General features: G+C 41.9%; 1 protein-coding gene across 2 annotated transcripts; it reads left to right on the top strand.

The window, feature by feature from the left end:
* The first annotated feature begins 9,398 nt into the window (after positions 1 to 9,398).
* exoc3l4 (exocyst complex component 3-like 4) lies at positions 9,399 to 27,805 on the top strand. Of its 2 annotated transcripts, none has more exons than XM_041060287.1 (14): positions 9,399 to 9,565; positions 11,977 to 12,244; positions 14,528 to 14,638; positions 14,803 to 15,024; positions 15,869 to 16,487; positions 17,956 to 18,073; positions 18,260 to 18,385; positions 18,753 to 18,853; positions 20,806 to 20,901; positions 21,898 to 22,021; positions 22,762 to 22,884; positions 23,541 to 23,693; positions 24,065 to 24,186; positions 26,510 to 27,805. In XM_041060287.1, the coding sequence occupies exons 2-14, from the start codon at positions 12,001 to 12,003 to the stop codon at positions 26,727 to 26,729; spliced, it is 2,379 nt and encodes a 792-aa protein (XP_040916221.1). In that variant the 5' UTR covers positions 9,399 to 9,565; positions 11,977 to 12,000; the 3' UTR covers positions 26,730 to 27,805. The 2 variants fall into 2 exon arrangements, with proteins under 2 accessions (XP_040916221.1, XP_040916222.1); XM_041060288.1 differs by having other exon boundaries at positions 9,401 to 9,565; positions 14,549 to 14,638.
* The last annotated feature ends 144 nt before the right edge of the window (positions 27,806 to 27,949 follow it).

Below are 27,949 nucleotides of genomic sequence, written 5' to 3'. Positions count from 1 at the left end.
TCCCGTTTGAACTCAGGAAAATCTGTCATGGTTTTTGTTTCATATTTCAGGTATTGTGCAGCTAATTCACCCAAATATCTCTGACAGGAGCTCCTCCACTCTCGCCAACCAGCCTGTCCTCCAACATCAAAGCTCCAAGCCAGGTTTTTAAAATCGATGCACATAAATCCCACAAGGGACAAATGCATCAGACCCTGTGTTGAATAAAATTCACAGTGATACTTTTGTTCTTAACCTGGATTTGACACCAATGACACCAAATATCAGGCTTTGTCTGTAGACTTAGAGAAAAAAACAGCTTTATCCAGACACAAAAAAAGGTGATTTAGAGCTTTCATTTCTGTCTCGTGTTTCTTCTCTCTGCTGTGGAAACAGTTTGTGATTGAAGCTCTAAAGCTGGTCCAGGCCCTTAGCCGCTCATTCTGTATGCTACATGCAGGTATTGGTGTCATTTTCACCTTTAACAACAAAGGACAGAAGGAGAAAGGTGGTGTTTGAGATGGATAGATAATAACTCTGTGACGTGATTAAGAGAAACTGTCGAATGTTGCTGATAACAGCACAGGCGGGCTGATGCAGTGAAGTAGCTTTTGATAAGTGAAAAAAGGATCACATTCAGACGGGTGGACAAGATGGCGGGCAGGTGTCCAGGTACAGAGAACACAGAAATAAAAACAGGGAGCAGGGACACAGGAAACACCAAGGAACAGGAACAGAAAGCAGAGCAGACACTCTGACAGAACACTACAGGGACCTGGCTGATTAGTGAACGAGTTACAGGTGGGTAGAGCTCAAGTGACTGCAGGGCTGATGATGACTGGAAACAGGTGTGTGCATGGGTGAATGTCTGATTGGTGAAAGGAGAATGGCAGGTCGGGGGAGATGAGAGGAGGAACACGGCCTGGGAACTGTGAGCAGAGGCTGGATTTGACTGGCTTATTTAAGGTTTAATGCTGATATTTATATTTTAATCTGGCCCAAACCTACAGAATATGTATGTGAAAATGTGACTCGCAGAGGAATAAACCGGAGTTAAAGTGAGACTCAATGCATGTTTGATGTTTGCATCACGTAGCAGGGAGGTGATTCAGCCTTTTGAACAGGAAACGGGTCTCTGAAAGAGGAGAGGATGTCAAACGCCACTCTCATTGAATAAATTTAAACCGCAGGAGGTGGTGAAGTGTGATGTGGTTTGACTCATGCATTTGCTTCACTAATAGAGGTCCTTGATTTTTAATTAAAATGTTCAAAATAGACCCCAAAAAGACCCCCCCCAAAAAACATGGGCATCTCTTATACAAGATTTCATTTCAGAAATCTCTTGCAATGTTAGAAATCTCCACAGTCTAGATAGATAGGAAAATAAAGAGCAACTCCCCTCAGCTCTACAACAACAAAACAAGATGAAAACAGTGAAATACATGATTTGAACAGGCAACAGACATAATAAGCTGGAGGGAATGTTACTAAAAAGGTCCCCGTGCACCACGTTTTCCCAGTTTGGGCTGAGGGACCTTGTCTGGCCCGCACAGAGTCCTGACCTGAACCTCATCCAGCACCTTTGTGATGAACTGCGACGATGAGTGAGTCAGTGTTGGGCCTTACTGAAGCTGAATGGGAGCGAATCCCTGCAGTCGGGTTCAGATATCTGATGGAGGCTGTTACAGCAGCAGAGGAATGTTCACGATGCCACAATCACATGTTCAGCTGTCACATATGGGTGTAGTGTTCAAGTGTCTGCATACTTTTGTCCATGTATTATAGAGCGATGTTGTTGTCAGCAGCATAAGATTACCAAAGTTAAAAATGTAATAACATAAAAATGGAAGCAATAAATAAGCCATGTGTGTCTGTGTTAGGTGTGTGTGTGTGTGTGTGTGTGTGTGTGTGTGTGTGTGTGTGTGTGTGTGTGTGTGTGTGTGTGATATTGCTTTCTCTATATAATAGAAAAGGAGGGAGATGAGTGTGTGTGTCTGTGTTGGGTGTGTGTGTGTGTGTGTGTTTCAGAGAGAGCGACTCTGACAGCCCGTCTCACAGCTGGGATACCCGGTCCTCAGGAGTGGGGCGATCAAACCACGGGGGCGAGGGTTATTTTGGGAACCACTGAGGAGGAAGCGCTTATTTTCGCCGCCATCCAACTTCCCCACCTCCCCATCTCAGAACCCCCCCACGTCCCCAAGCCTCCTGTCGTCTGACAGCTCCCTCTGTTAATTTGCACAACCTCAATTAGCCTTCAGTGGGGAGAATAAAGGAAGTGGTCAGACAAAATCCTTTAAAAGGGTCTATTCAGCATAGACAAGGGGAGTGTGTGTGTGTGTGTGTGTGTGTGTGTGTGTGTGTGTGTGTGTGTGTGTGTGTGTGTGTGTGTGTGTGTGTGTGTGTGTGTGTGTATGGGGGGGCCGAGAGGATAAAAATACATCTGAGACTGAACGTGCGTTTGATGTTTGCACCACGCAGCAGCGAGGCGGTTCAACCTCTAAACAGGGAACAGGTCTTTGAAAGCAGACCTGTGATGTCAAACGCCACATTCAGTGAATAAATGAAAAATAAGAAAAACATATTTATATATGACAGGATGCCTGAATGTATTTGTTGCATGCAGACATTGAGTACATGCTTTACAGAACAGATTTAACAGGTGAGCGCAGGTGGAAAAGCCAAAGTCCCTCGCTGATTGCACCTATTAAAGGGGGGGAGCAGGTTAAAGTTGGATTTTCATTATCACAGCTGTGACATATAGATTGTGCAAATTGAGGTGAGACTCAGTGCCGATAAAGTTTGAGCTCAGCTTAGACACATCTCTTGTGTTTCGTTCATGGTCACTTTGAAATGCTCTCACAGGTTGTTGGAGTCAGTCCTCACGGACAAGCAGCCATGTTTTTAGGACATGAAGGAAGTCATTTTAAAATTTCATCTTCACACTGCCTCACTACTGACAAACACACACAAACCAGACATTATCACACATGAGCGACTGAAAACTGACTAAACTGTTACGTAATGCATTTTCTTTGCCTCTTTCTCCCAAATAAATCTGTTTTTACCAATAACACTTTGTGCTGCAACATGGGAGCAACACATGACAAGGAAACAGCTCCTGTTAGGGTTCATTTATTCTCTGGAAAAGGCAGAGTGGAGGGTGGTGTGTGTGTGTGTGTGCGTGTGTGTGTGTGTGTGTGTGTGTGTGTGTGTAGAGGGAGGATATAGTGGCGGAGATGAAAATAGAGGTTGATGTTTTTGTGATCAGGGCATTAGTAGCCATCTGTGACCTTGCTCAGTAAAGAAAGCCCACAGCTCTGGATTCTGTGGGGGTTATTGTGTTGGATACGTGTGTACAGTACGTGTGTGTGTGTGTTTGTGTGCTTGATGAGAGTTCGCCTTCAACACCTTGTAGCAAAGCTCTTTTGACAACATGGGAGCAGCACAGGAACTTTTCACCGCCACAAACTTTGCCTCCATTTTATTTAGTTAAACCAGTGAACCAAGGAAAACACTTTCCTTAAAACAGCCAGAGATTAATTTCTTGAATGGAAAGAAAAATTCTGGGGGACTGAACACGGCATCCAGGTCTCCTTAATCCTTCCACTGCAAATCCCCAGAGAAGGGTATTATGGGCAGCTGTAGGTCACAGAGGTCTGCAGAGGAATCGATCCTCCTGAATCTAAGTAAATAAATAAATAAAATAAATGGAAAAGAAAAACAACATAACTGTTGTACAGGTGACACATACAGGTACGGCACAGCCAGGCAAACGTCCCAGGTAATGAAGAAGCCAGGTTGTTTCAGCCTTCAGCTGATCTCACATGGTGCTGCTGTCAGTGTCAGCGCTCCGTCGCTGGTTCGGTCTCTGTGGGTCGACCACGTTCTGGATCAGTGGCCTCTTTCACCAAAGTTGCAGCATGAGATCATTTCAGTTCTGCTCATTTCACTAATCAGAACAAGCACCATAAATTTATGCGCATTTTAATACTGACAGTCTTTTGTGAAACGCGTCGCTGCTGCCAATTGTGATTCTGGTATAAGCAGTCTCATTGTCCTGAAGCCTATTTGGCTCGAGTCCAACTGTCCTCAGGTCGCTTTTGGATCAGTTTTTGTCTTTTCGAAAGTGTATTCATGCCTGTTGGATTTAGGTGGGTTTTCTGTGGGTCCATCTGGGTCACGAAAACTACACTACTACTTCACTTCAGGATTAATCCAACAGGGCAGTCACACCGATCCATCTTGTATTTTTCCATTCCATTTTCAAAGTGTGTATCCTGTCCAAACAATTACCCATCACCAGACTTCCATCTTCTTTTCATCTGATATAAGGCTTAATTACATCAGACCTTTTTAGGACAACGTGATTCCCCAATTAACACTCAGAGGACATTCTTAGGTTAATGATGGCGAAATACCAAGACCTTTGAGGAGGCTGGGTACACTCATCACAATAAGAGCACAAAGCTCAACATAATACTGAGATCAAAGGTTTAACAGGTCACTTTTTACAGTGTTCATGCTGTTACCAGATTTGCTAAACTGAACTGAAATTTTCTTTGAGCTTGGTATAAAGTTTTTACTTTATATCATACATTCACTGTGTGTGGGACTTGTCCAGTCTCCACATCAGGAAACTTTAACAAAGCAGAGGAAGATTCAGGTGCAAACATTTCATCCTCAAGGGAAAAAAAAAAATCCCTCCCTTCCTATAACCCAGTTTTCATAAATCCTCTTCTTCATCGTATCTTCTCTACGTGTTCCTCTCTACTTAACTTTCCTCTCATACTTTCTTTTCATCTCATATCTCCACTTTCCTCCTCCCCTGCTCTTTTTCTCTGTCAGTCTCCCTTTCTCTGAAGCTTGTCTTCTCTGGGTATCTGCCTTTATCTTTTGTCTATTTCCTTTCCTACTTTCCCCTAAAACCAATTTTCATAAAACCATCTCTGGCAGCACAAGTATAAAAATTCACCTCAGCTGTTTTTTTTGTTCTTTTTTGTTTCTCTGCTCTCCCCTGAGCTCAGAAAACTGAAAACAGAATGAGTCACGGAGCAGAAATCCAACCAGAAACATAAAGAAACACACAGAAAATACTTTTTTTTTTTTAATTCACTCAATTTCACTTTGTTTGTGCAGCTGACACTCTCCTGCCATCTGCCTGTTGACTTTTCCCTTCATTTATGATTGAATATATTGTTTTAAACTCTGTTGTTTGACACACACAACGCTCTTATTGTCCACAAAGCAAATAAAAAACTGGACGGAGGCTCTATCATGACACCAAACTCTCACAGTGGGGATGTTCTTATCCTGAACAAGTATTTTCCTAACGTTAGCTAGTGACTTGCCGTTTGCCTTCCGCTGGAGACAACGTTAGCTTAAATAGCTAATAAAATCCGCTAGCCACAGCTTCATTTTAGCCAACAAAATCAACAGTTACTGCCTAAAAGTGAGACACCTGCTTTCACCCAACTCTGTCTGACATCAAGGACCTGCTGTTTTGAAAATGACTAAGACTTTAGAGCAGAAAAATCAGCTTCTGAGAACAGAAAGCTTGACAGGCATAGAAACAGGTTAGCCGATAAATTTTAGATGATCAGTTGATGAAGATTTTTGGTTTTTAAGATCCCAGCCCCTCAAAGGTGTTCATTTAATGTAGTTGGTCTGTTTGTTTTCTAGTTTCTTTTCTATGTCGATGACACCTCAACCAACAACCACATAATGACTAACTTGACTGAGATGTATCACAACCTAGTGTCTGTCACTGTGACAGATAATGAAAGGATGAACAGGCTCAGCAGCAGCGACGCTGATGGACAGACTGACAGCTTGAACAGAACTGAAACACAAGCTGAAACAGAACCAGACACGTTGATGGGAAAGTTGGCCGAATATTTTTGTCACAGCCTCTTCGGGAAAAGAATGTAAACCCTCAAAACAATGGTGGTAGACAGCCAAACAGTATCTGCACTGAATTTAAAAATGCACGATTGATGACAATTTTCTCTTTTCCTTTCAGAGAGCTGATACTGAATTCACTGCAGTCACAAAAATATCAAGGACGGACACATCGGACACCGTGTGCAGCAGTTGCTTGTCCTGGTCCATTGGTCTCCAAAGATCTAAGAGTTAAAACCTGATGTGTTGCATCTGCAGATGCCAGAGCTCTGTCTGCAGTGAAGCAGTGACGAGGCGCTCCGACCAACAGCAGATACGCAGTGCTCTCGGGTGATTTCCTGTCTGGTGTTACTGTGTGACTGGCAGGAAGAAGCCCTCCAAGCTGTGTGGGTCACCTGAATACCGGTCAGCTGACAGGCAGGAATGGATCTCATTTCCATAGGTCGGCTGTGGTAATTTTCACACAGATGAGCGTAATATTTTGTCCAAATATCATTACTCTGTGTTATATCAGTGTCAGGAGTGTTGAGGGTGTATCAGCGCTGAGCTATCGCTGTCAGTGCATTTAAATGAGGAATTTCAGCATCAGGATTCCTCTTCACTCCAGGGCTGCCCGTGGGTACGAGGTGACACCACAAAGTGTGTGGTGTGTGTGTGAAACTGTGACTCTGACAACAAGCATAACAGCTAAAGAACTGCAGCACAGTATATCTCATTTACAGCAACCTAGTCTGATCTAACACAAACTAACCAAACAAACTAACCAAATATAAATATCGAAGGGGAGTAGTCTAGCTACTAGTTTTATGTATATAAAAATTACAACATTTTAATCAGAAAAAAACATCAAAGACTGAAGACAGATGGACATCACTGGGTTGTGTTGTTTATTTTTTGAAAAAGTTGTAGCTCTATAACTAAGTTTAACCTGATATTATTTAATGTAGGGTAGAGTTATGTAATATAACGTAGCTTGAAGCAGTTTGTTTTAGTACAGTCAGACTAGATGAGAACGTTCCAGCATAGCACAACGAGCAGTTGTTAACCCTTACATAGTATTTAGCTTCCAGTTTCTGTCATTTGAAAATTTGCTCTGTGTTAACACAAAGCTAATTCATAACCTGAGCTCATTTGAACCCTGCGGACTGAATGAAAAGAAACCAGAGTAAATGTCCGAGTGAGGTCGAGGAGAACATGTTGAACACCATCAAATAATCTCTATCACATTTGCTCAGTCTGAGCTTGTGGACCTCTGGGCTCACATGTGCACACACATACGCACACCATTCACACCACAGCTTTCCTTTCATTATGCAACACTAATCTGAAGCCTGCGCTCTGAAGCAGCCATTGTGTGGCCGAGCTGCTGCTGAGTGGAAATCTGTGGGGCCATTACTGCAGCAAAACTATTTACAAATGTGAGGGGAGAGTTGGGTAACTGTATCTCAGTGTCAGTGTGTGCGTGTGATCAGATTTGTAAATGAGTGAAAGAATCTCTAAACGTGTACTGATACTTGTGAATGTGCGCAGGACTCTGCAAATGTGTATTCAGTATCCTGTATGAATCAGTATCAGTATCTTATCTATGTAGAAAGCTGTTTTAGGTTCCTTATAAAATTATGAATCAGAACTTTTCTTCTTTCGTTTTCCATTAATCATCTCGCGACCCCTCAGATTGATCAATGTGACCCTGCGGAAGGGCCAACCCCTATGTTGGAAACCACTGGACTAAGCTGCTGAGCTGTACATGAAGACATTTAAACTAGCTCCATCTCCAACAGCTAAAAATAACATCTGTATTGTGAAAACAAGAATTTTAAACGTGTTTTCTTTTTCCACCTACAGTTTTCATTAGAGACTTTGACTGAAGAGGCAGAAGAAGGAGGAGAGGGATGATAGATGTGTTGCACGGATGGATAAAACAGGATGTGGTGACTTCTCTTAAGCTGTTGCTGATACTATAGATACTGGCTCAGTAACACTTTCATTTCCATATATCTACACACACACACACACACACACACACACACACACAGGATGGAGCAGCTGGTCACGATGCTTTTCACCTGGACCGGAAATGTTGAGTGTTGTTTCATGGAGGAGCAGCAGACCTCAGATCTGGGTTCAACAGCAGCTGGAACAAATCTCACTGTTTCTATCAACACACCTGAGATGTGATTTAAATCCAATCTCCTGCAATTTAAAAAGGAAAGTGAGGACAGTTCCTCAACTGCGCACAAGAATTTTTGAGCTGCAACAAACATGGCACATTATCACCCTCTAGTGGATGAAACTGCATAAAATCCTGTTTTGTGTCGATAGAGCCACAGCAACACTTTGACCTGAGCTGACAGAGAGTAGGTGGAGAGAAACGACACAGAGTCAAAAACTGAGAATCTGTTTTGGTGTTTGAAGGAATAAGAAAGGAAAAACAATCATGTTACACAGTCATGTTTATTTTTTCTTAAGCTTCTCATATTTCTCTTCTTAGATTTCTAAATGGTCAGTGAAGCCATCTGAATAGAAAAAAAAAAAGCAACAACAAACTCATGAGGAGGCTCAGGAAGACGCTGCTTTGTTTGAAGGAGTCAAAGCCAAAAAGATCCTGAATGCACCACGAGCCTGTCCAGCAGGTTACAGCCTTATTAAGAGAGCTGACTTTGACCTACATAGATTACAGTGGTGGAAAGTAACTACATACATTTGATCCAGCACTGTAGTACTGCCCTATGAGGTACTTGTACTTTGCATAAGTATTTGCATTTTTATGCTGCTTTAAACTTGTACTCCACTTCATTTCTCTTTACAACAGTACATTTATCCCGCAGATGTATTTACAACTTCACAGATTTTACATTACAAACATATAATAAGTAATAATAATAAATAATAAATAATAAGTAAATAATAAAATTCAACACATTGCCAAAGATTAAACCAGCAGCTCCCAACTGTTTTGTCTTGTGGACCCTGGAAGTGGGGGTTGGGATTTGTCATGTTTCAGTTCTGTCTGAATAGTAGTACAGGTACCTTGAAATTATACTAAAATATAGTAGCTGAGTAAATGTATTTTCCAGTACTCACACTCTAGTAGTGTACTGTAATATATTCAGCAGAAGGAGTACCTTTGATACTTCATTGCTGATAATACTTGTGTATTTTTGTTTCAGTACAGTTTAGTATTAGGAGCTTTTACCTGTACAACAGGCTCTTAAATGCAGCACAGCCACATACTTCAACGCCACATTCCTGGTTTAAAAAAAAAAAAAAAGAAAGTACCTGTAAACTGATCAGGATTTGTAAAAAAAAAAAAAAAAAAGAAAGGGGAAAAAAGAAAGGAAAAAAGATGTTTGCTGTTATGAACAATCCTATGATAAACAGTCCTCGCTCTCTCCACTTAACACTTCCCCTTCAGTTAATGTCTGTCTACTCATTAACTTGTCCTTGTCCAGTTTTTCCAAAGACTAATCACAGCTCGGGCAGAAAGGTGATCTCTGCTCTGTCCTGGCTCAGAAAAAACTGGCTGGTCGGCTCTTTCCTGTTTTCACTGACACAGAAGTCAGCTGCCAGTCAGTTCCCAATCAAACTGGCTTTACCTTTTTACAGGTATAGAAAATGAAAGCAAGTTGAGTGGAAGCAATAAAAGAACAGAAAGAGAAGCTGGGTATTTTCCACCTGAGCTACGCAGGTAAGCAGACTCCTTTTTTAAATGTAATTCTATAGGTTAGTGTACAGTTAGTGAACATTGGCTAAATCTTATCTTTGCAGTTAAAGCGACTGAATACACATGGCTTCATGTTAGACGTGGTGAGCTGTTGGAGCTGTTTTAAAAATAAAAACTTGTTTGACAAAGCGTGACTTGACAGACTTGTATGATATGTTTTACAGTACAAGATAAGATAATGGTTCGTCCTCTGTTGAGAGTTTAATGTGACATTGTTGTGTTTGTTGTTATTTAAGGTTACAGTAAAATCCTGTCACATCACTCTGATCCCTGCGGGGATTTACACTGGTGTTGTATAATGACTTTACTATAGAGAGTAAAGTGAGGAACTGTCCATTATAATATCTGATGCAAGTTTCACTATTATACCCACAGAATCAGTCTCTAATAATAATGATTAATTTAGTATCTTGTTATTGTCTCTTGTGGAGAAAGAGGAAAGTGTGCAGGAAAAAAAAGGAACTTTTTCTTACATGGTCTTGACCTTAAATGAACACTGGAATGTTGTTAAAAAATCCGGTTTATGATAGCGCGGCTGACAGAGAAGACTAAGAGTTTTATTTTCAGTAACTTCCTTGTTTGGTTTATTTATTTAAAATGACGTTCATGATGTTAAGCCAAACATGACCTGTTATGTTAAATTCTACTGTAGGTCTCTGTCAGACTTTCAAATTTTAATGATACTTGAGGGGAAATAAAAGGAGAAACCTAGATGTTATTAATAATAACAAAATGGGTGGATTTCCCTTTAAAATAAAACTATTACAGTAGCATTTTATCTTGTGTAGTAAGTTTTCTTAGTAGACACCTGACACTTCATCTGGCAGATAATATTGTGCTTTTTGTCTTTCCCACAAAGATCTTTTACTGGTTTGATTGATGCTCAATTCTTGCTTCTTTTTATTAGAATATCAACTGTAAATAGAAATACAACAAAATTATTTACCCAAAATTATAAAGATAATAAAGAAGGTGAAGCCTCACGCAGAGCCTGCAGTGTCCCTGTCAGGCTGCATATGACCCCAGCTGTCTCCGGTAAGATGATAGGACGGACGGTGTGCAACTCCCCCTGAAGTGGGTGAATGGGACAGTAAAAAAAATCAATAACTCTGTCTCTGGGTTTTGGTCGAGGGGGGAATTGTAGGTTTCAGCAGTGAGGATCACGTCCGCGTTCAAAAAGCTGCAGTTCCTCGGCTGCCGCTGGGGGCTCGCTCCAGAAGTGAGCAATTCTCCATTGACCCCCATGTTAAAATAGCCAACTTTACAGCCTAAAAAAAACACATTTACAGCCTGGGAGGGGTGAGTTTTTTTGTACCACAACTGTTTTAGTGTTACTTAGGCTTAAAATTCTTACACAACTTAGGGCGTGGTTACGTTGAGTGACAGCTCCATAGACAGGAACTGGCAGTTGGCTCTTTGCTAAAGCATCGGCTGGGCTAGGCGGCTACCTCCAGCGACTGACAGCGGCTGCAGTGTCCGTGTTTGTTTGCCAATGTTCGGATAGGTTTTTGCGACAATACGGCTTGTTCTAGTGTAGACTGTACTAACCGACCGTCGAAGGAGTCTGTGTTGCTGTTTTTTCGGTAAGTAAATTTCTCACTATTTTACATGGATGGTTGCACTAATTAGCATGTATTAGCATAATTAAGATTAATTATTATTTCAAGTTATAGTTTGTAAGGAACTTACATTCTGGTACGAGCGCTCGCTCTGTGTCTCGGTCGCACGGGGTCGAGCTAGTCGGGCCGGACACGGGGACTGTCGTGTGGTGGATGTAGCTGCGTGAAGCTGCCGCTTAGCTTGTTAGCCTAGCTGATTAGCCTTAGGCTAGCTCGGTTAGCTGATTAGCCTTAGGCTAGCTCGGTTGCTCCGAGCTAAGTGAGCGGGTTCTCGGCCGGCTGACCCCGGCTGGCCCGTAGAGTAACCGCTTCTCCGCCAAATATGGAAAGTAAACTCCCACTAAAATCCAAGTCAAACACTCATGACACCAAAAAACAAAATCATATCATCAACAACTGTTCCATGTTCAGACTCACTGTCAGTTAAGAGACTCACATATCTTCTCTGTGTGAGTGTGAGAGAGATTTTAGTAAGAAAATCAACCTGAAAGTGTAAAAGTGAGTGGGGCATGTTTCGACACGTTCTCATTTTCCTTTACGTCTGCAGCTCTTCACACCGTGTTCTCAGGGACAGAAGAGGCAGGTTGTCGTGTTATCTGTAAACAAACCGAATCCACCTGTCTCTGCTGACCAGAGCCTCTGTCACTGAAAACACACCTTCTCTGCTGCTTTCACACACACTGCTACCAGAGCAGGGGAAGGCAGACATTCCCTTTACATTTGTTTAACCTTTAATTTGATGTTTTGTCCTCACAGTTGGTCGTTATTGAGTAGGATGAGATGTCAGAAATGATGGACAAGTCTATGGAAACCCCAGACGAGGACAAGGAGTCCCACAAGAGCAACGGGACGACGCTGAACGACGGCGTGAAGGAGGTGCTGGGCGTGGTGCGGTCGGTCAGAAAGAGCTTACGACACGCCGCGGAGAAGAGCCCACTTTCACTTGGAGGCAAAGGGTCAAAGGTCACACCTAAAGCAGCTGCAGATGGCAATGAGTCAGAGTTACAACCGCCTCCCTCACCCAGTGAGTACCATCATGGTTTCATGAAATCTGCTGTGAAATGGGGATTGTAGAGCAGGCTCAGTAACGTGGCCTCTCAAGGTCAGAAGAAGAGGAAACACGAGGTGAGATCTGGTGTTTGTGTGACCAGCTTATTTACAGTATTACACAGTTACAGGAGTTTCACAAAGCATGTAGGCCCCTTCACTTATTGCACACTTCATTGTGTTGTACTTTTAAAGTTAAATGGCAAAATTTGCCCATGTTTTCCCATCAAACTACACTCAGTAACCCACAATGACAAAGTGAAAACATGTTCTTGATATGTAGAAGTTGACTGGAGTCCACCTGATTTGGCAAACTGAATTGTTCGGACAAGGGACACACCTTTGTATGTAAGGTCCAACAATTCACACTGCCAAGGAAAAATGCAATAAAACTGCAATGTGGCAGGGTGTAAAACCATGTTTAAACCCTTGAGTGTCCCAGGAGGAAACAATTGTGAAATGGAGAAAGTTTGAAACCAACAGGACTCTTCCTTTGAGTTGGCTGTCAGGCATGTGGAGAGACCTGAAGGTCTCACAGACAAATCCCATCCAGAATCCACCTGGAGGAATTAGATAAACTGCCCAAATCCAGGTGAGTAAAGCTTGTAGAAACTTAGCCAAGAAGACTGGAAGCTGTAACAGCAAAGTGCTGAACTAAGGGTCTGAATTGTAATTGCAGTTTTAATAAATATGCAAAGATTTCTAGCAACATGTTTTCACTCTGTCGTCATGGGTTGGTGAGTGTAAACTGAGGGCATGGGTCTGAAATTAAACCTACAACACAATAAAGTTTGGAAGACGTGGAAGGGCCTGATTTCTTTCTGAAGCCACTGTAAAGTACAAGGAGAGATCACAGTGTCAGAATGTGAAATCAGTGGGAAATTAAATTCTAACCCACTGAGCTGCAGAGAAATTCTCACTGGAAAAAAACAAGCAAATGTACAGTGATCAATCACGAATGATTGACTGGTAACAGGTTCTAATTTTGTGGCTGATCAGTGCACAGTAGCATAAGAAACCAAACATCTGTCATCTTCTGTTACCTGTTCAGGTGAAAGTCCTTTGCCTCAACCTGCCTCCTCTAATTCTGCTTACAGTTTTACAGCTTTGATGCCTTGAACACTCACCAGAAAACGTGTGTGAACTTGTTTCACTGAGCTGTGGGTGATACTGTGTGTGTGTGTGTGTGGGTGGAAAGAGCAATAATGTGGGAACATAGAGCAGAAAGAACAGGAAAGCAGAGGAAAAGACGAGCATCATTACACTTTAGTAAAAAACATAAAAGCCGTGTTGCTGCTGTGGATGTAGAAATGTGTCTCTGTGTGACGTCTGCTATAGATTTCATTTGGATGTTTGTTAAAACATCACTGCAAAAGTTTGATTCTCAGCGTCTCTCACTCTGTTACAGCAGATAGAAATGTTTGCTTTAGCTTTAACAGTGGGAGATAAAATCCTGTTTGCCCTCTGGTCCATTTGCTGCTCATTGCTTCTGTAAAAGGCTTTTTTCAAGGCTGAAAAAAAAAAAATTAATGGTTAACTCTTTTGATAAGTGGCTGATTGTTACCGTGATTTTTTTTCAGGCAAAATTAATAAACATTCCTGAGTTCCAGCCCCTCAGTTGTAAGGATTTGGTGTTCGTCTTCGTCTTGTGTGATGGTTAACTGATATCTGAGGATATCACGTTGAGTTTCGGGGGATTGTAATGGATGTTTTTCACTGCAGAATATTCAAGGACAGCAGTGAACATTACCACCAGCTGTTTTTTTTAAGCTGTGTTGAAGTGTTTTAGGGTGGATTTTACCTTTAAGGCAGCAACACAATCAGCAGTACATGAGGAAAGCATCACATTTATTTGAAAGTCCTAACATTTAGAAATTTCCTCAGCATTCACCAAGGCTATGATTTAATCGCACACACGAGGAAATTTAATTTAGCTGCTAAGGGCAGGCTGCTGCCAAAACTCCGGCAATGACTTTCACTTTTTATTCTGGAGCTAAGCTAAACTAACCTGTGTGTTTTCATCACGACTTAATCTTCACATTCCTCAGTGGGTTTAGTTTTAGGTCACAGTAAGGACAAAGTACTGCCAAAGCGTAAACAGTAAGAGTAAACAGGAACCTTAAGAAACTGAAACCATGTCAATTTCAAGCACAAAGATTGATTTCTTTCCTTACTGACCCGATAAAGAGAGATGTGATTGTGAAACGAGGAGCTGTGGAGCCAGTTCTACTGAGTTCTCTTCTCTCTGCCTCCCCGTCAGGCCTGAGCGCTGGCTCTCCAGCCACCTCTCCTCTGAGAAGAATCGGGAGCTTGTTCCAGAAAAAAGATGAAGACACTCCAAAGGCAAGCAAACTGAGGCGTTCAAAGACAGGTAAGGAAATCAGTCAACACTGGACAACTTTCTCATATCTCAGTAGCTCAGTTCACAACACAAGCCGCTGCTGATGCAGACCAGACATCATGTTTGGGTCATTATAAATTATCAGGTCACATGTTACTGTTGTTTTCATAAACACATTTGTTTTCCATCCTCAGCTCCCAACAAGATCAGTGACACTCTGTTAAAAAGGTCAGAGTTCCTTCTGCGAAGCCTGAGCATAAAAACTAAGAAGGATCAAAGCTGCAGACAGGAGCCTTATCTCACTGTCTCTGAAGCCTCAATGGAGGAGAAAAATGAGGAGGAGGAGGAGGAGGAGGAGGTGGAGGGGATCGAGGAGATGTACACACTGCCAGACATACCCCAGACACCACTGTCAGGTACAGTCTCTCTACATGGTTTCTTGTTTATCAGGGGAGGGTTTGCTCAAAGGCACCTTGGTGGCAGTTAATGTTACAATGGGTAGATTTCTTGTTGGAAAGTCAATGAACGAATGACCGTAGACACACAAAGACACGACAACGACCACAGAGAATTCAAGTGACAGAGCGCTGGACCCTGACTGCCTGCTGGGAACAATCTGATTTGATTTTCAGTGGCATACATTTGCATCTGTTGTCAGATTGTGTAGAAAAGGTTACTCATGTGTCCTTCACTTTACATCCAATGGGCTGTCAACCTTGTAAAAGACATACGTAGCTGTAAGCTATGAATGCAACCTTTCCTCAGTGTTCCTGAGCACCTTCCTGTCTCTCTGTCTCTACATTCAACTTCCTTCCTTATCTTTCTCTGTTTTGGCAACAGAAGCAGCCAATCACAGGAATTGTATTCCTGCTGTAAACACAGAGGTCCAGTGTGTCTGCAGATACTGACGCCACTGTCTGCAAAGATTAAAATCCTCTCTCAAAGAAGATCACATCATGCATGAACTGTTTTCTCATTCAAACTCAAACAATTACGTTCAGAGCTCGAAACAACACAAAATTACTTCAAGTTCCTGTGATTTACTACATCCTGCTGCGTCAACATCTAAAAAGGAAAATTAAAAAAATCCATGTGCTGTAACAGTCCAGCAGTTCACCGCTGGAATTATTTTATCGTTACTTAGAATTACTCTGAGCTGAAATGGCAAAAATAACTTTTCCTGTTGAAGTTCACGGCAGCAAAATCTAAAAATCTGCAGACTCTGTGGGGAGATTCACCATCCGCTCTGCTTGTTTGCAGTGATGCAGATCAGTAAGCTGATAGAGATGGAGGTGCTGGAGGAGGCTCACCTCAACCTGCTCTCCCTGCGGCAGGAGTTCCAGCGGGAACAGGAGCAGTGTGGTGAGGACTCGCCCATGGAACTGGTCAAGAAGGAAAAAGACCTCAGCCTCCTCTATAGAGACCTGAGGAACAAGATCAGCACCATAGTGCGTGACTCCAGCTCTCTTCCCGCCAGAAACAAGGGACTGCTGGTCCACGTGGCCCGCATCATCCAGGAGGAGGAGATGAGAGCCCAGGAGCCAGGGGGGCTACCGGACAGCTGGATGGAGGCCTGGAGGGACGCAGTGGGTGAGGGGGTGCAGGCGAAGGTGGCGAATGTTCACCTGGAGCAGAGGGAGCAGAACGTGTCCTGGCTGGCTGTTCACCTGGGCCTGCTGGGTAAGGCCATCGTGGAGGACTTGGAGAACGTGAAGCGGGAGCTGCAGAGGTCTTACCCACGCAGCTTCAAAGTCTTCAGCACCTACGTGAAGAGCTATCACAGGGTCGTCGGGCAGCATCTGAAGAAGCTGGAGCTGCAGGTGGCGGAGCTTAAGGATCTGTACGCTCTGCTGGACTGGATCTTCAACAGATACAAGAGGTCAGTGCATCAACATGGCTGCTTTTCTCAAATACAGGAACGAACGCCTGTAAATCATTTGTGCTGTGAGATTCTTGGTTTCATGATGGAGCCACACTTACCTGAATTTCCAAAAGTTATCGATGGTCAGCTGACAGAGCAGACAATCACACTGAGCCACTCGGTCTAGACTCCCTCTTATCTTACAAACACGAACACGTCTCGTCCTGCACCTCAGCTTGTTGAACCTTCACCTGGGAAGCTGCATTTACTGTTTAGACATGTCGCTACAGAGCACGTTTGTTTGTTCCCTTCGCTGCTGTCAGTCAAACACAGACGCCAACACCCACCTGCAGCCAGCTGAGGTGAAATGCCCCCCCCCCCCAAAGACACTTTTTTTCCTCCTTCCTCTTAACAATATGTTTAAAAAACACATTGACATTGTTTTGGACAACAAACATTTCAGCTGAACTTTTAACAGTTTACTTTATATTATGCTCTGTAGCTCTGGATCAGCTTCATCACATGTGAGAAAATAAAACCCAGGTACGTCGCCGGGCTCACTCAGCTTTGCTTTAGAGACTGCAAACATAACAGGAGGGTGGGAAAACCTGTTACCTGTGTGATTAGCACCTGCAAACCTGCTGGACTGCTGGTTCACCAGGAAGCCCTGCCTGGTTTTTATCATTCACCAGAACGTAACAGCAAAACGTCTGTTCAGATTTTCTTCCTAGAAGAACGCTTACAGTCTCAAACTGGCAGGAAATTCCATAAACACATGTAAAAAAGTTTAAAGGAGACACAACACCACCACAGCACCACCGCGGTGAGTGTGAGTGGGAGAAGCAGTTAGAAAAGAGGCAGCACAGCTGATATTATTTGTTGAATCAGGCCACGCCAAACCAAAAAACTGCGCTCGAAACAACATTTGGGAGACCAAAAATAAACAGCTGATCCGATAAAAAGAGACACAACACTCCTGAGGCCAAAATGGAAAAATATAATCAGGTCATGTCCACATTTCTCACAGATTATGTCAAGTATCATCCTAAATAAGACTTTTTTTATACAGTATATCACACGGATACTTTAAAAAAAAATATTTTTACACAAATGAGCACAAATCTCCAGAGAAAATGAACCCAGTCGTTAATATATGCACTCACTCAGTTTTGGGCAGTGGTGAATTCTTCTTACATAAGTTTGTGATGTCTGGTGATTGTGCTGTGCATGCAGCAGACAGGCCCACGAGCCACCTGCACCACCTCTGGGGAAGGATTCACAGTAACTCATTAGAAATAATTGAATGTTGTGACTTTTACTGTAATGTAATAACATTCTGTTCCAAAGTATTTGGATGTTTTCCAAAATATCTGCGCACAAGGTCACAACTCTCTGATAAAAATCCGAATTCTTCCCCCAACATGAGGCGACATGCCACCTGCGCACAGTTTGCAGCTCAAAGAAATGTTGTTGTTTCACCCGACAGCGAGAGGATTATGGGAAGTCTGTCCCTGCAGCCGGACATGAAGGATGAAAGCACAGATCTGCAGCTGGAGGACAACTTCCTGAAGCAGCTGAAAGAGAAATACTGCAGCAAAGTGAAGGTGGGACACTGGTGTAATAATCAAATGTTATTTTATCCTGCCTGAGTTTAGCTCCTGTTATTTTTATTTTTTTTACTTCAGTTATTTTAAAAATTTTAAATTTTATTTTCAGCTACTTCCTGATTCTGAGGCAGAAATTCTACAGATATTCACAGCTCCCTGCTTTATGTCTGTTTGTCTCTGCAGGTGGACATGAACTCTTCACTCGACAGAATCATCGAACTTGAAAACGAAGAATTTTGGATGGAGAGCAAGACTCCAAACAAGGAGGAGAACTTCCCCAACTCTCCTTTTCATATGGACATTTGGACGGTACGACCCTGGCACAACGCACCAATGATGTGTTTTAATGTTCTGAGATATCTCATGAGAAGTTTTCTTCATGTGGTTAAAACCAAAACTCTTGTGATCTTTAAATGTCACAAACTTTAGCGTATTAAAGTGTAATTTTTCAAATTATTATTTGTTTATTTATAAAGCAAGTAAATGTCCAGTATTCAAATCTTATGAGTTTAAATGATGTAGACACGTCAGACTGGATGTGAGACCAGTCACCATTCATTTCTGATCCACCACGATGTAATACAAAGCTTTGTCCATGTGGTGGCAGCAGAGAGCTTCACATTCACTTCATGTACTTCATTTTTTAATTTGCTTTGTTTCTGCTTTCACTCTTCAGAAAGTTAAGGCAACTGTTGTGCACTCAGGAAAAATTGATGCTCATCTGGAGCAGAGAGTCATCTCGTCCTGCCTCCAGGAGCTGAAACAGTTCCCCAAAAGGTCTGTGAGCACAGAACGACACACGTCCACGTCCAGTTTACGTTCCACACTAAATGCAACATCTGACAAATATTTATCGGGCAAGGTCGTCCAAGGCGTCTTAGAGAGGACGGTTGTGACCTCTTGATTAAAATAGCAACAACACACAAATGACACAAAAGACACAACAGTACCAGAGAAGCCTCCCTCCACCGTTTTTCTTTTCCCTTTTAATCTTTTTTAATCTTCACGATGACAGACCCACAAACTCCTCAGCTCAACAAAGCTTTTCCAGCCTATTTTAGCTCATTTGTTTTGGTTTTAATAGTCATCAAAACATAAACATAAAATCCAAATAAAATTTAAAAATATAAATGAATAAGTAAAAGAGGAAGGTGTGAGTGTGAGGGAGCAAACCACCCACTGCGGCACGGAAAAACAAACCAAAAACAGGATCCTGCCCTCTGTGCAATAACCACAGTTGTGTGATTTTCCTATTAAGTAATTTGAGAATATTTGTCTTGTCATGGAGAAGATCATGAGTCCATCCTCCCGTTCATCATTCTTGATCCAAACAAAAAAAGAGGGAGCAGATAAAAACTGCTCCTCCTCTTCCTCTGATCATTTTATCTCTGCAGTCTAAATGTAGCAGGAAGAAGGAAAAGAAGCATAAACACAACGCTGCTCGATATGAATGAGATAAATAATAAAAGAGTGTAAGCAACGAGACCACAGAGCGGCTGGGTCAGTGTGAAAGTCTCAGCACATCAGGCGACAGTGACAGTGGGAATTGTCGACTGACATTCATGTATTTATGTTCTCGTTGTTCTTGTTGAACCATAACTCTTGACTGCTCGCCCACACACATATTACACAACAGGGGATATTGTTTTATATACACAACATGGCCAAATATGTGGGGACGCCATGAATGTTCCACGGTGATGACACCATGTGACTGTGACTCCTAAACCTTGGGATTAACCATTCGGCCCTATAATATACTGAATTTTGAAAACTCATCAATCATTTGGAGCTTTTTTCCTTGAAGTATAAAGTGCAAGGTTTGCTAGAAACGCAAAACTGTGCTGATATGTGTGAAATCCAAGTTTGAGTGGTATTTCTTTTTCTTTAATCAGAGCACATGAGTCAATGCAACGTGCCCCCACATTAGGTCTCCTCATCCACAATTTGAAAATCTGTAGTTGACACGAACGCGATCTCTTTCAACACCTGAGGACGCCCCCCCCGGTCTGCGACTTCTCAACTTCTGTTTCAAAAAATCAAGCGCAAGATGAAAGGAAACTTGTGTAACTTGTGTTATTGCTAAACTAAGATGTGTATCTTTGAACATTTGTTGTTGTAATTAATCATTTTTAAAATTAATCAGAACATTATATTTCACAGTGTGAAAGAGCAGTTATGAGATTCAGTGTTTTAATAGTGATGGAACCAGGTCTGTGTTGTGTTTTCCCATCGTACGTTTCTTTTTTTACTTTTTACTTAAGTTTCCTTCTTTGTCATCTTCTTCTTTTCATCCTTAAATATATTATTGCATCAGTTGTATCAATAATTCTATGATTTTCACTTCAGGCTGTCAGATCTCGCTGCAAGTGGAGGACAAAAAAAAAAAAAAAACATCATCAAAAAACAAACAGTAAAGCTGTAATCCAGACCACACTGAAACCTCTCTGCCCTGTCCTCAGGAAAACATTTACATTAGCTTTGCATTAGAATTATATCGTTTAATATACAGGTATCACAATCTACACTATGTATTTATCCTTTGTTAGGTGTAGGTGTTATTTTGTCCGGCCCCCTGTCGGCCTGTCCTCTGTAAATGTTGCTTTACTGACTGTTTATGAAGTGAAATGGTGAATATCTTTTTATGGGGTTCGGAGTTAGCCTTAGAAACCCTTTTTGTCTTCTGACAGGTTAAATCCATCTCCCTCCTCCTTTTCTTTCCTCTGCAGGTTCGAGACAGAGTTCAAGCATCATTGCCACGACAAGCCACAGCCTCTTTGGACTGAGTATCAGATCACTTACATCAATAGCTTCACTGCTTTACAGTAAGTCACATGACTTCCTGCACAGCGTTGAGCTTGTCCTGCAAAATGCATAAACATGGCTTCCACCCTCCCTGCCTCTGGAAAAAAGAAAAGAGTGCCAGTTCTTCATGGGCGAAAGAATGCAAACCAGAGTGAAAGGAGACACTATTTATGGGTTGGCCATTTCATCTTCAGAATAAAAGCTTATTTAAATTGGGTTAAAAGGAAAAGCTTCCTTGAGACCTTGAATGAAGATTTTATTTTTTTTTTAAATCAAACTACTGGACAGTTTAATGGTTTAACAGTTTGTTTTGTCAGTAATCCTGTTATATTTGAGTTTAGTGGATCATGACTTTAAGTAGTTTCCTTTTTTTCTGTATCTTGATAAAAAAAAATCTGATGCAGAAAACAAACAGTTAAACTGTGGAGCTTTTGTTTTGGATGGCAGAGTTATTTTTGACTTTGCTGGGAGATTTTTATTTACGCCAACATATTTCCCCCGTGGCTCGGCGTTGTTCACCCAGCTGGTTACATGCCCATTTAAAACTAAGGCTTGCCATTTGCATTTCTTTGGATCTGGCAACACAAGCACCCCAGCCTTGGAGAAAGAGCCACCTCATGTGATTTCGGGGAATCAGGACTATGAGCGTGAAACGCTGCACAGTGCAGAGCACTGGAAAGAGAAAGCAGTGAGAGATTACTTTCCTGCTGAACCCTATAAACAACCCAGCTGCTTCTGTCAGTCACCACACACACCTCGCCATTTAAAAACGTCTAGATATGTTGTGGGCGGTTTGTGGGTATGGCTGCAGACGAGGCTGCAGGGTTACTGTCTGGTTTCTAAACCTGATGCTACATTCGATGTGATTTTACATCCTTTCAGTGGGAACACGTTATAATTAGGTTGTGTCTATGTTTCCCAGAAAACAGGCAATGTCAGTGCTTTACAAACATCATGTTATAATCTAAAACACCAACACTTTTCCGTGTCCTGTTGTCCTGTTTTTCCTCCTGCAGGGAGCACATGGATGGCTACCGGGACGCCTGCCCGGATGAGGTGGAGGGGTTCAGAAAAGAAGTGAAGTGGCTGATTACCAGGCTCCTGCAGGGCCTGGAGGACCAGTACAAAGAGGATGTCAAGGTACAATAGTGGGTCAGTGGATGAAATGTGGAAGGGTTATAGAGTAAAGGCCAGTTCCAGTTTTGATGGATTCACTTCCTCAATCACCGAAGCTAATTCGTGTTGTGGTTTCTGAAAAGGAAATTTCAAATTGAAAAAGAAATGCTCTTTTCCTGAACCGCTAATCAGTTGCAGTTTTGTGTATAACACCACAGGAGAACAAGTGCAGGGACATGTGAAAACAGGATGTAAGACAGTGTGGTGAATTCCTAATCCGAGATAAACCAACAATCTCTCAACGGCTTCTCCAATCTAAAAGACAAAATACGTAATTGGTGACTTCCTTACATGTTAATGTTTAGTGCTCATGGTTAAAGAAAACCATCAACTGTGGGCGTCAAACCAAACACAGGCCTCCACAGTCGAAACATGACTTTTTTGATGTCCGTCATATAGGTTAGACTGCATAGACTGCTGCCATCTTTCATATCATCATCTCATGAGGATAAAAGTAAAAATGGGTTAACTGTGAGTGAATGATGCTGTTGTTTTTCTGGTGGCATTCTCCGGCCTGAAACCTCATCAGCCTCACTGATTTGGAAAATGTAGTAATAACTTACTGTCTGAGGCAGGAAACAAGCAAAAATAAAAGCCTCTGTCCAATCTATGGAGAGTAGAACAGAGAAAACACTGTGCTGTATTTGTTTTGAAAAATCTGTGACGTTTTTCACTGTGAAACATCTTCATGTGCTGTTTTCCAGCCGTACCTGAAGAGGATGATCACGAGGAAGTGGCTCACCAACGACGAGGACTTTAATCAGCTTTACAGTCGGACAACGCTGCTTTCCCATCACTGTGCCCTCATGAGACGTCCACACGTCCAGGTGAGGGAGAGGAGGCAGGAAGGAAAAAGACGTCAGTTCAGCTAAATCAACATACAAGAAAAAAACTCCCATCTCTTAATTACGATTGGCTCCTTGCCAATCATAATTGGTAAGGAGCCAAAAAAAGTGTGGAAAATGATCCAGTTAAGTTTCCAGTCTGGGTCGAAAACATACTGGTATTTTTCCCATCTGCATTAGACAAATCTAATATCACTGGGGCTTTTATATATCACATCTTTAATCAGCGCAAAGTGGAAAAAAAAGTGCTGATAAGTTTGTCTCGCTGCCGTGTTAAAGCTGCGGAGGTCTGCAGGGGAAATCCTTATTTACTTTTCGTTGATCTTCGTGGAAGTTCCAGTGAATCGGTTCGGGCACCATTGTTGCGGGCCGGATGCTGCCACTGCAGAAAGGGAATAAACTGTGCCAGCTAGGACGAAAGAATAGTTGGAAGTGGAGGTGTCAGCTGAGATGATCTGTTGGCTGCTGGTCATGTGAAGGATGAATAAAAATACCAATATTTCCCCAGCTCACTCCCATTTCCCCTTTTGTGGAGGAGGAGGGAGCTATCCTGTTATTCTGTCACCTCACGCTCTCTGTTTGTGTGTCTTTGTGTGTGTGCTGGTGTATGTGTGTGTGCGTTTGTTTCCCGGTGACAGGAGTTTGCGAGTCGCTTGCACTACCACGTGGTGAGGGAATACATCGGCCAGCTGATGAGGAGCAACTTTTCCTGCAAGAACCGGAAGCACGAGAAGGCAGCAAACAAGATCCACCAGCAGTGGAGGAAGCTGGTGGATCTGTTCACAGAGATGGTACTAAACTGTTTACATCCCCATCAACACGAGCAGCGTCTCCTCTGCTTGGTCTGCACATGATTACTGTTGGAGCCAAGTATTTATTTCACAGTGTATTAACTGTCTTAATGCAGTAAACCTCAAATCATTTGGTGATCTGAGCAGGTTTAATGTAAAAATACGTTTTGTACCTTTGTTACCTGGTGAGAATAAGACACTGAGGCCACGATCACAACAGAACAGGGTTCCTGTCATGATAACAACACCCTTGAATTCTTTTTTTTTTTTTTTTTAAATGAATCCACAGAGCACTAGAATGAAGAACGGAGTCAGACTTAGCAGCTGCTCACTCATTAGTTTTGATGTTTTTTGTGTTTTGTCTGTCGTAGGAATCGACTCACGAGTGGCTGCACCCAGTGGGAGACGACCTGAGCGACATCATTGGACAGAAAAACAAGACGGACATAAAGGATCACCTTGAACCTTTAGTGGAGCATTACGCTGACTTTAGGTGAGTATCTCCTACTCAGTCATTTAGACACGATCATGGTAATCATCCACAGAACACTGGATGGAGCCAGTGATGACAAAACTTTCAGAGGCTGGTTTTGATCCAGCAGTTTTTGTCCCAGACAGCTCAGGGAGAGTGAAGGTCAATATGGACTGAAGCGCGGGGATTTCCCAAGCACCACCAGTTATTTATGAAAAAACCAGGCAGGTTTGTTAAAATGAAACCTACATGGAAGCTGTCGGAGTAATGTGTGCTGACCACATCTGTGTTGAAAAGCAGCAGTTTTACTGAGTGAAACAAACATCAACAGGCTTCGACACAAAGAAAGCCCCAAAGTGAAGACATTTAACCAACATCCTGATTTTCATTTCATCTTGAAGAAAAAAGTGTTTCCCCCTTTGTGATTGAAGAAGTAGTGGACAGAGTTGCGTCTGCTTTGTGAAGAGAGAGGTCAGCAGATTAAAGCTGGATGGGAATCCACCCTTTTTGCACTCGAATGAGCCAAACTGGACCTGAAACGCTGGGTGTAAGATATAATAACCAAGGGAACGAGGAAGTGAAGTACGATCGGTAACTGATTAACCCAAAACTGAGAGAAGAGATCATTTGGCTGCGTTCGGTGTTTACCTAAAACTCCAGACGTTTGTCACGAGGAAGGTCGAGTCAAAAGGCAACATCTGCAAGGTGGTCTTCAAATGCTGCGATCATTCAGATGATTTCACTGCTGTAATCATTCACTTTATTGTTTTTAATGTTTGGTAAAATTTACGTGCTCTTTCCTAACTATGGAAACTGGTTTGATTTCTGATTCCACAGAGAAAAAAAACTTATCCCAGTTTGAAGATGAAAATCTTGATTTTTGTTATTTTAAGACAAAACAAGCTCCACTCAGAACTCTGCTTAACTCAGACACACCGAGCAGTCATCATTAGTAGTAGTTAGTTTAGTTGATTTAGTTTAGTTGTTGTTATGTGGGACTGTGACTCCTGGTGAACTGAAGTCACACCTGTTTTTGAGGTTTTTACTTGATATTTTCAGGATCTGACTTCCTCCGTTTTCTGTGCTGATGAAAACAGCCTGACCCATGACTGGGCGTGGGCAGACGTCTGAATATCTCAGTCTTTAATTTGAGGAATCTGTTGCAATAATTGTCACATGAAATGAAATGAAACACATTTTCCAAGTTTCAGTCTTTTATTATTTATGACTAATTGAATATTAGTCAAAGAAAATCAGATTTGAGTGTTTTTATATCAGAATCCTTCTCTTTTCTTTTCCTGTAAAACAGAAAACAGTTTGATGATTCATCCTGAACTCGGGAGCGTTACCGAGGCCACTGACTAACCAGGACCATCACATTAAAGTGGACTGACATGTCAGCTTCGACTTAAATTCCTCTAATATTTCACACCAGTTTTATTTTAGTTAAGTTATTTGGACTAAAGGAGATTTCCTAAGTATTGAAACATGCCTGGGAACATCTTTAATGTTTCAGGATTTTAATTCAAATCAGATGTTTGCTCTGAACTCAACATGGCAGAGGATTGCACACCATAAAATCCCACACTCAACATTCACTCGCACAGATGTTTTCACTTAAGTTTCCTGATTAGACCTCCTCACAGAGGAGGCAGCCAGCTGGTCCCCAGCAGCTAAGTGTGGGAGGTTTTCTGCATGTTTCCACCCTGTGGACTGTGTGGGCTTCTAAAAACTGCTTTTTTGACATCCATGCGACTCTCAACAACAAATGTGCATGTATATATGTCGTCGTACCGCCTTTATGTCGTGGCATTTGAACTGTAATTATGAGCCAGGTGGAAGAAAAAAAACATTCACATCAACCTATGACTTTACTTTATCTCCCACCTGGTGAAAAGACCTAAAGATACGTCAACAAGCTGTTGGCCAAATGGCTGTGAATATACCTAATATCACTGCCAACACAGTGGATTGTACACTGTTAGTTTGCATCGTAACAAACTGCTATGAAAACACTGGAAGTATTATTGTTAAAATGCAAGTAAACAGCAGGAGGATCTTTTTTTAAACAAAACAAAAACATCCGTACACTCGTACTCGTTGTGAAATCCTGTGGCTCCAGACGAGACACCTCCTTTAATCCGTGACAAATTAGACTTTTATGTTTGTGGCTTCATTGTTGCCATGACTCTCTAGTTTTTCAGAAAATAGTTCTCGGATGACTCGACCTGCAAAATCTGCCGTTGAAGTGCATTTTCAGGTTAACTTGACAGGTTTTGAGGTGATGAATAAGCATGAAATTTATCAGTGTTTTTTTTTTTTTTTTGTGCTTCTCCACCTGCAGCAGGAAGCACCTGGTTGCTGTTCTGAACTTTCGAGGCCTGACGAGAGGCCGCGAACACCAGCTGATCCTCCAGCGATTCACGGAGCTGAAGAAGAAACAGGGCGACACCGGCGGCGACAAAAGCCACGTTTTATTTGGCGACATGCAGGTCACTGTCAACACAAACTGCCTGTCCAGTCTGCCTTTCTCCTGCCTCAGCTTCCTGCTGCCAGACAACTGAAAGTGGAGGAGGATGAAATGTATGAAAGATAAAAACTCAAAGCTCCAAGTATTTCTCAGGTGATTTAACACATTCTGAGGGTCCTTGCTCTCAAACACAGCCATCCAAGCTAAAAACCAGCTGTACCTTTTGCACAGAAACAGGTATAGCTTTATTTTCCCTTCCTGTATGTATATATGTATATATAAAATAATATATGTCCACTGTTCTTACACAAATTGCAAATAACACTGTGTGAAATTTTCTTCTCTTCTTTTTACTAAATATTAGTTCAACAACTTCACTGTTGTGTTTCCTCTAACTTGCAGGCAACTATAGAAGTTTCATGTGTTATCACTTACAAAACTCATTAAATGTGACGCATTTGGTTTGTTAAATATTAGTGTTTCCAGCTGAATTACGAGAATTTTTTTGTGGAAACAAAACACATTAATTTCACAATCTGGATAAACTCCAGTGTTTGGGGGGGCGGAGGATTGTGAAACGTCTTCTTCTCCAGCGTCTTCTTTGGTGACTGTGTTGCACCTCAGTCTGGGTTTAGTGTCACAGCATCTGATAAAAACTGAACTGAAGCTGGTGGATGGTCCTGGACTGTGCATATACTGGGAATTTAACTGGTGTGAGCCCTCCAGACTGCTGTGCTTCTGCTGTCATATTCATTCATTTCATGTTTGTTTCTTGAATTTTTGATGAAAATGCTAAAATGTAAAATCTTGAAATGTTGTTCACTTTTTTTGTATAGCACTTTTCTTACATACAGTGCAGCCCAGAGCTCTTTACATCAAGTTGTATATACTTTAATCACCAAGGTTTGTTTTAGGAACACCTGTGCACCTGCTTATACAAGCAGTTATCCAATCAGCCAATCATGCAGCAGGAGTTTAAAGAATAAAATTCTGCAGTTACAGGTCAGGAGCTTTTGTTAATGTTCACATGAAACATCAGCAGTGAAGGATATCTGTAATCCACAGTGCCTGGATACTTCAACAGGAAGTTAGTGAGTCAAAAAAAAAAAAAGCCCCAAATGATAAAAAGTTGTAACAATGGTCACAAAAGCTGAGATTAAAAATCAAAAACACAGATAAAGATTTTCCACAAAGTGCTCAAACAGTGTCAAAGTTCAACTGTCAGTATAAAACAGAAAGCACAGATTCTGAAGTTGATCCTTCTCATATTTAAAAAATAAAGTAACAGGAAGTCTCAGACTCAGCCACAGAAAA

The sequence above is a fragment of the Toxotes jaculatrix genome, chromosome 17 (assembly GCF_017976425.1).
Source record: "Toxotes jaculatrix isolate fToxJac2 chromosome 17, fToxJac2.pri, whole genome shotgun sequence".
Taxonomy (NCBI): Eukaryota; Metazoa; Chordata; class Actinopteri; family Toxotidae; genus Toxotes; species Toxotes jaculatrix.
The sequence above is the reverse complement of the archived record's forward strand: the minus strand, read 5'-3'. Positions and strand labels throughout refer to the sequence as shown.

What these genes read in the sequence shown, in the direction of transcription:
- exoc3l4 (XM_041060287.1), top strand. Translation starts at nt 12,001, where the DNA reads ATGTCAGAAATGATGGACAAGTCTATGGAAACCCCAGACGAGGACAAG. An exon ending in TTCATATGGACATTTGGACG is followed by an intron (nt 18,386 to 18,752) that starts GTACGACCCTGG and finishes TTCACTCTTCAG; the next exon opens with AAAGTTAAGGCAACTGTTGT. An exon ending in AATAGCTTCACTGCTTTACA is followed by an intron (nt 20,902 to 21,897) that starts GTAAGTCACATG and finishes TTCCTCCTGCAG; the next exon opens with GGAGCACATGGATGGCTACC.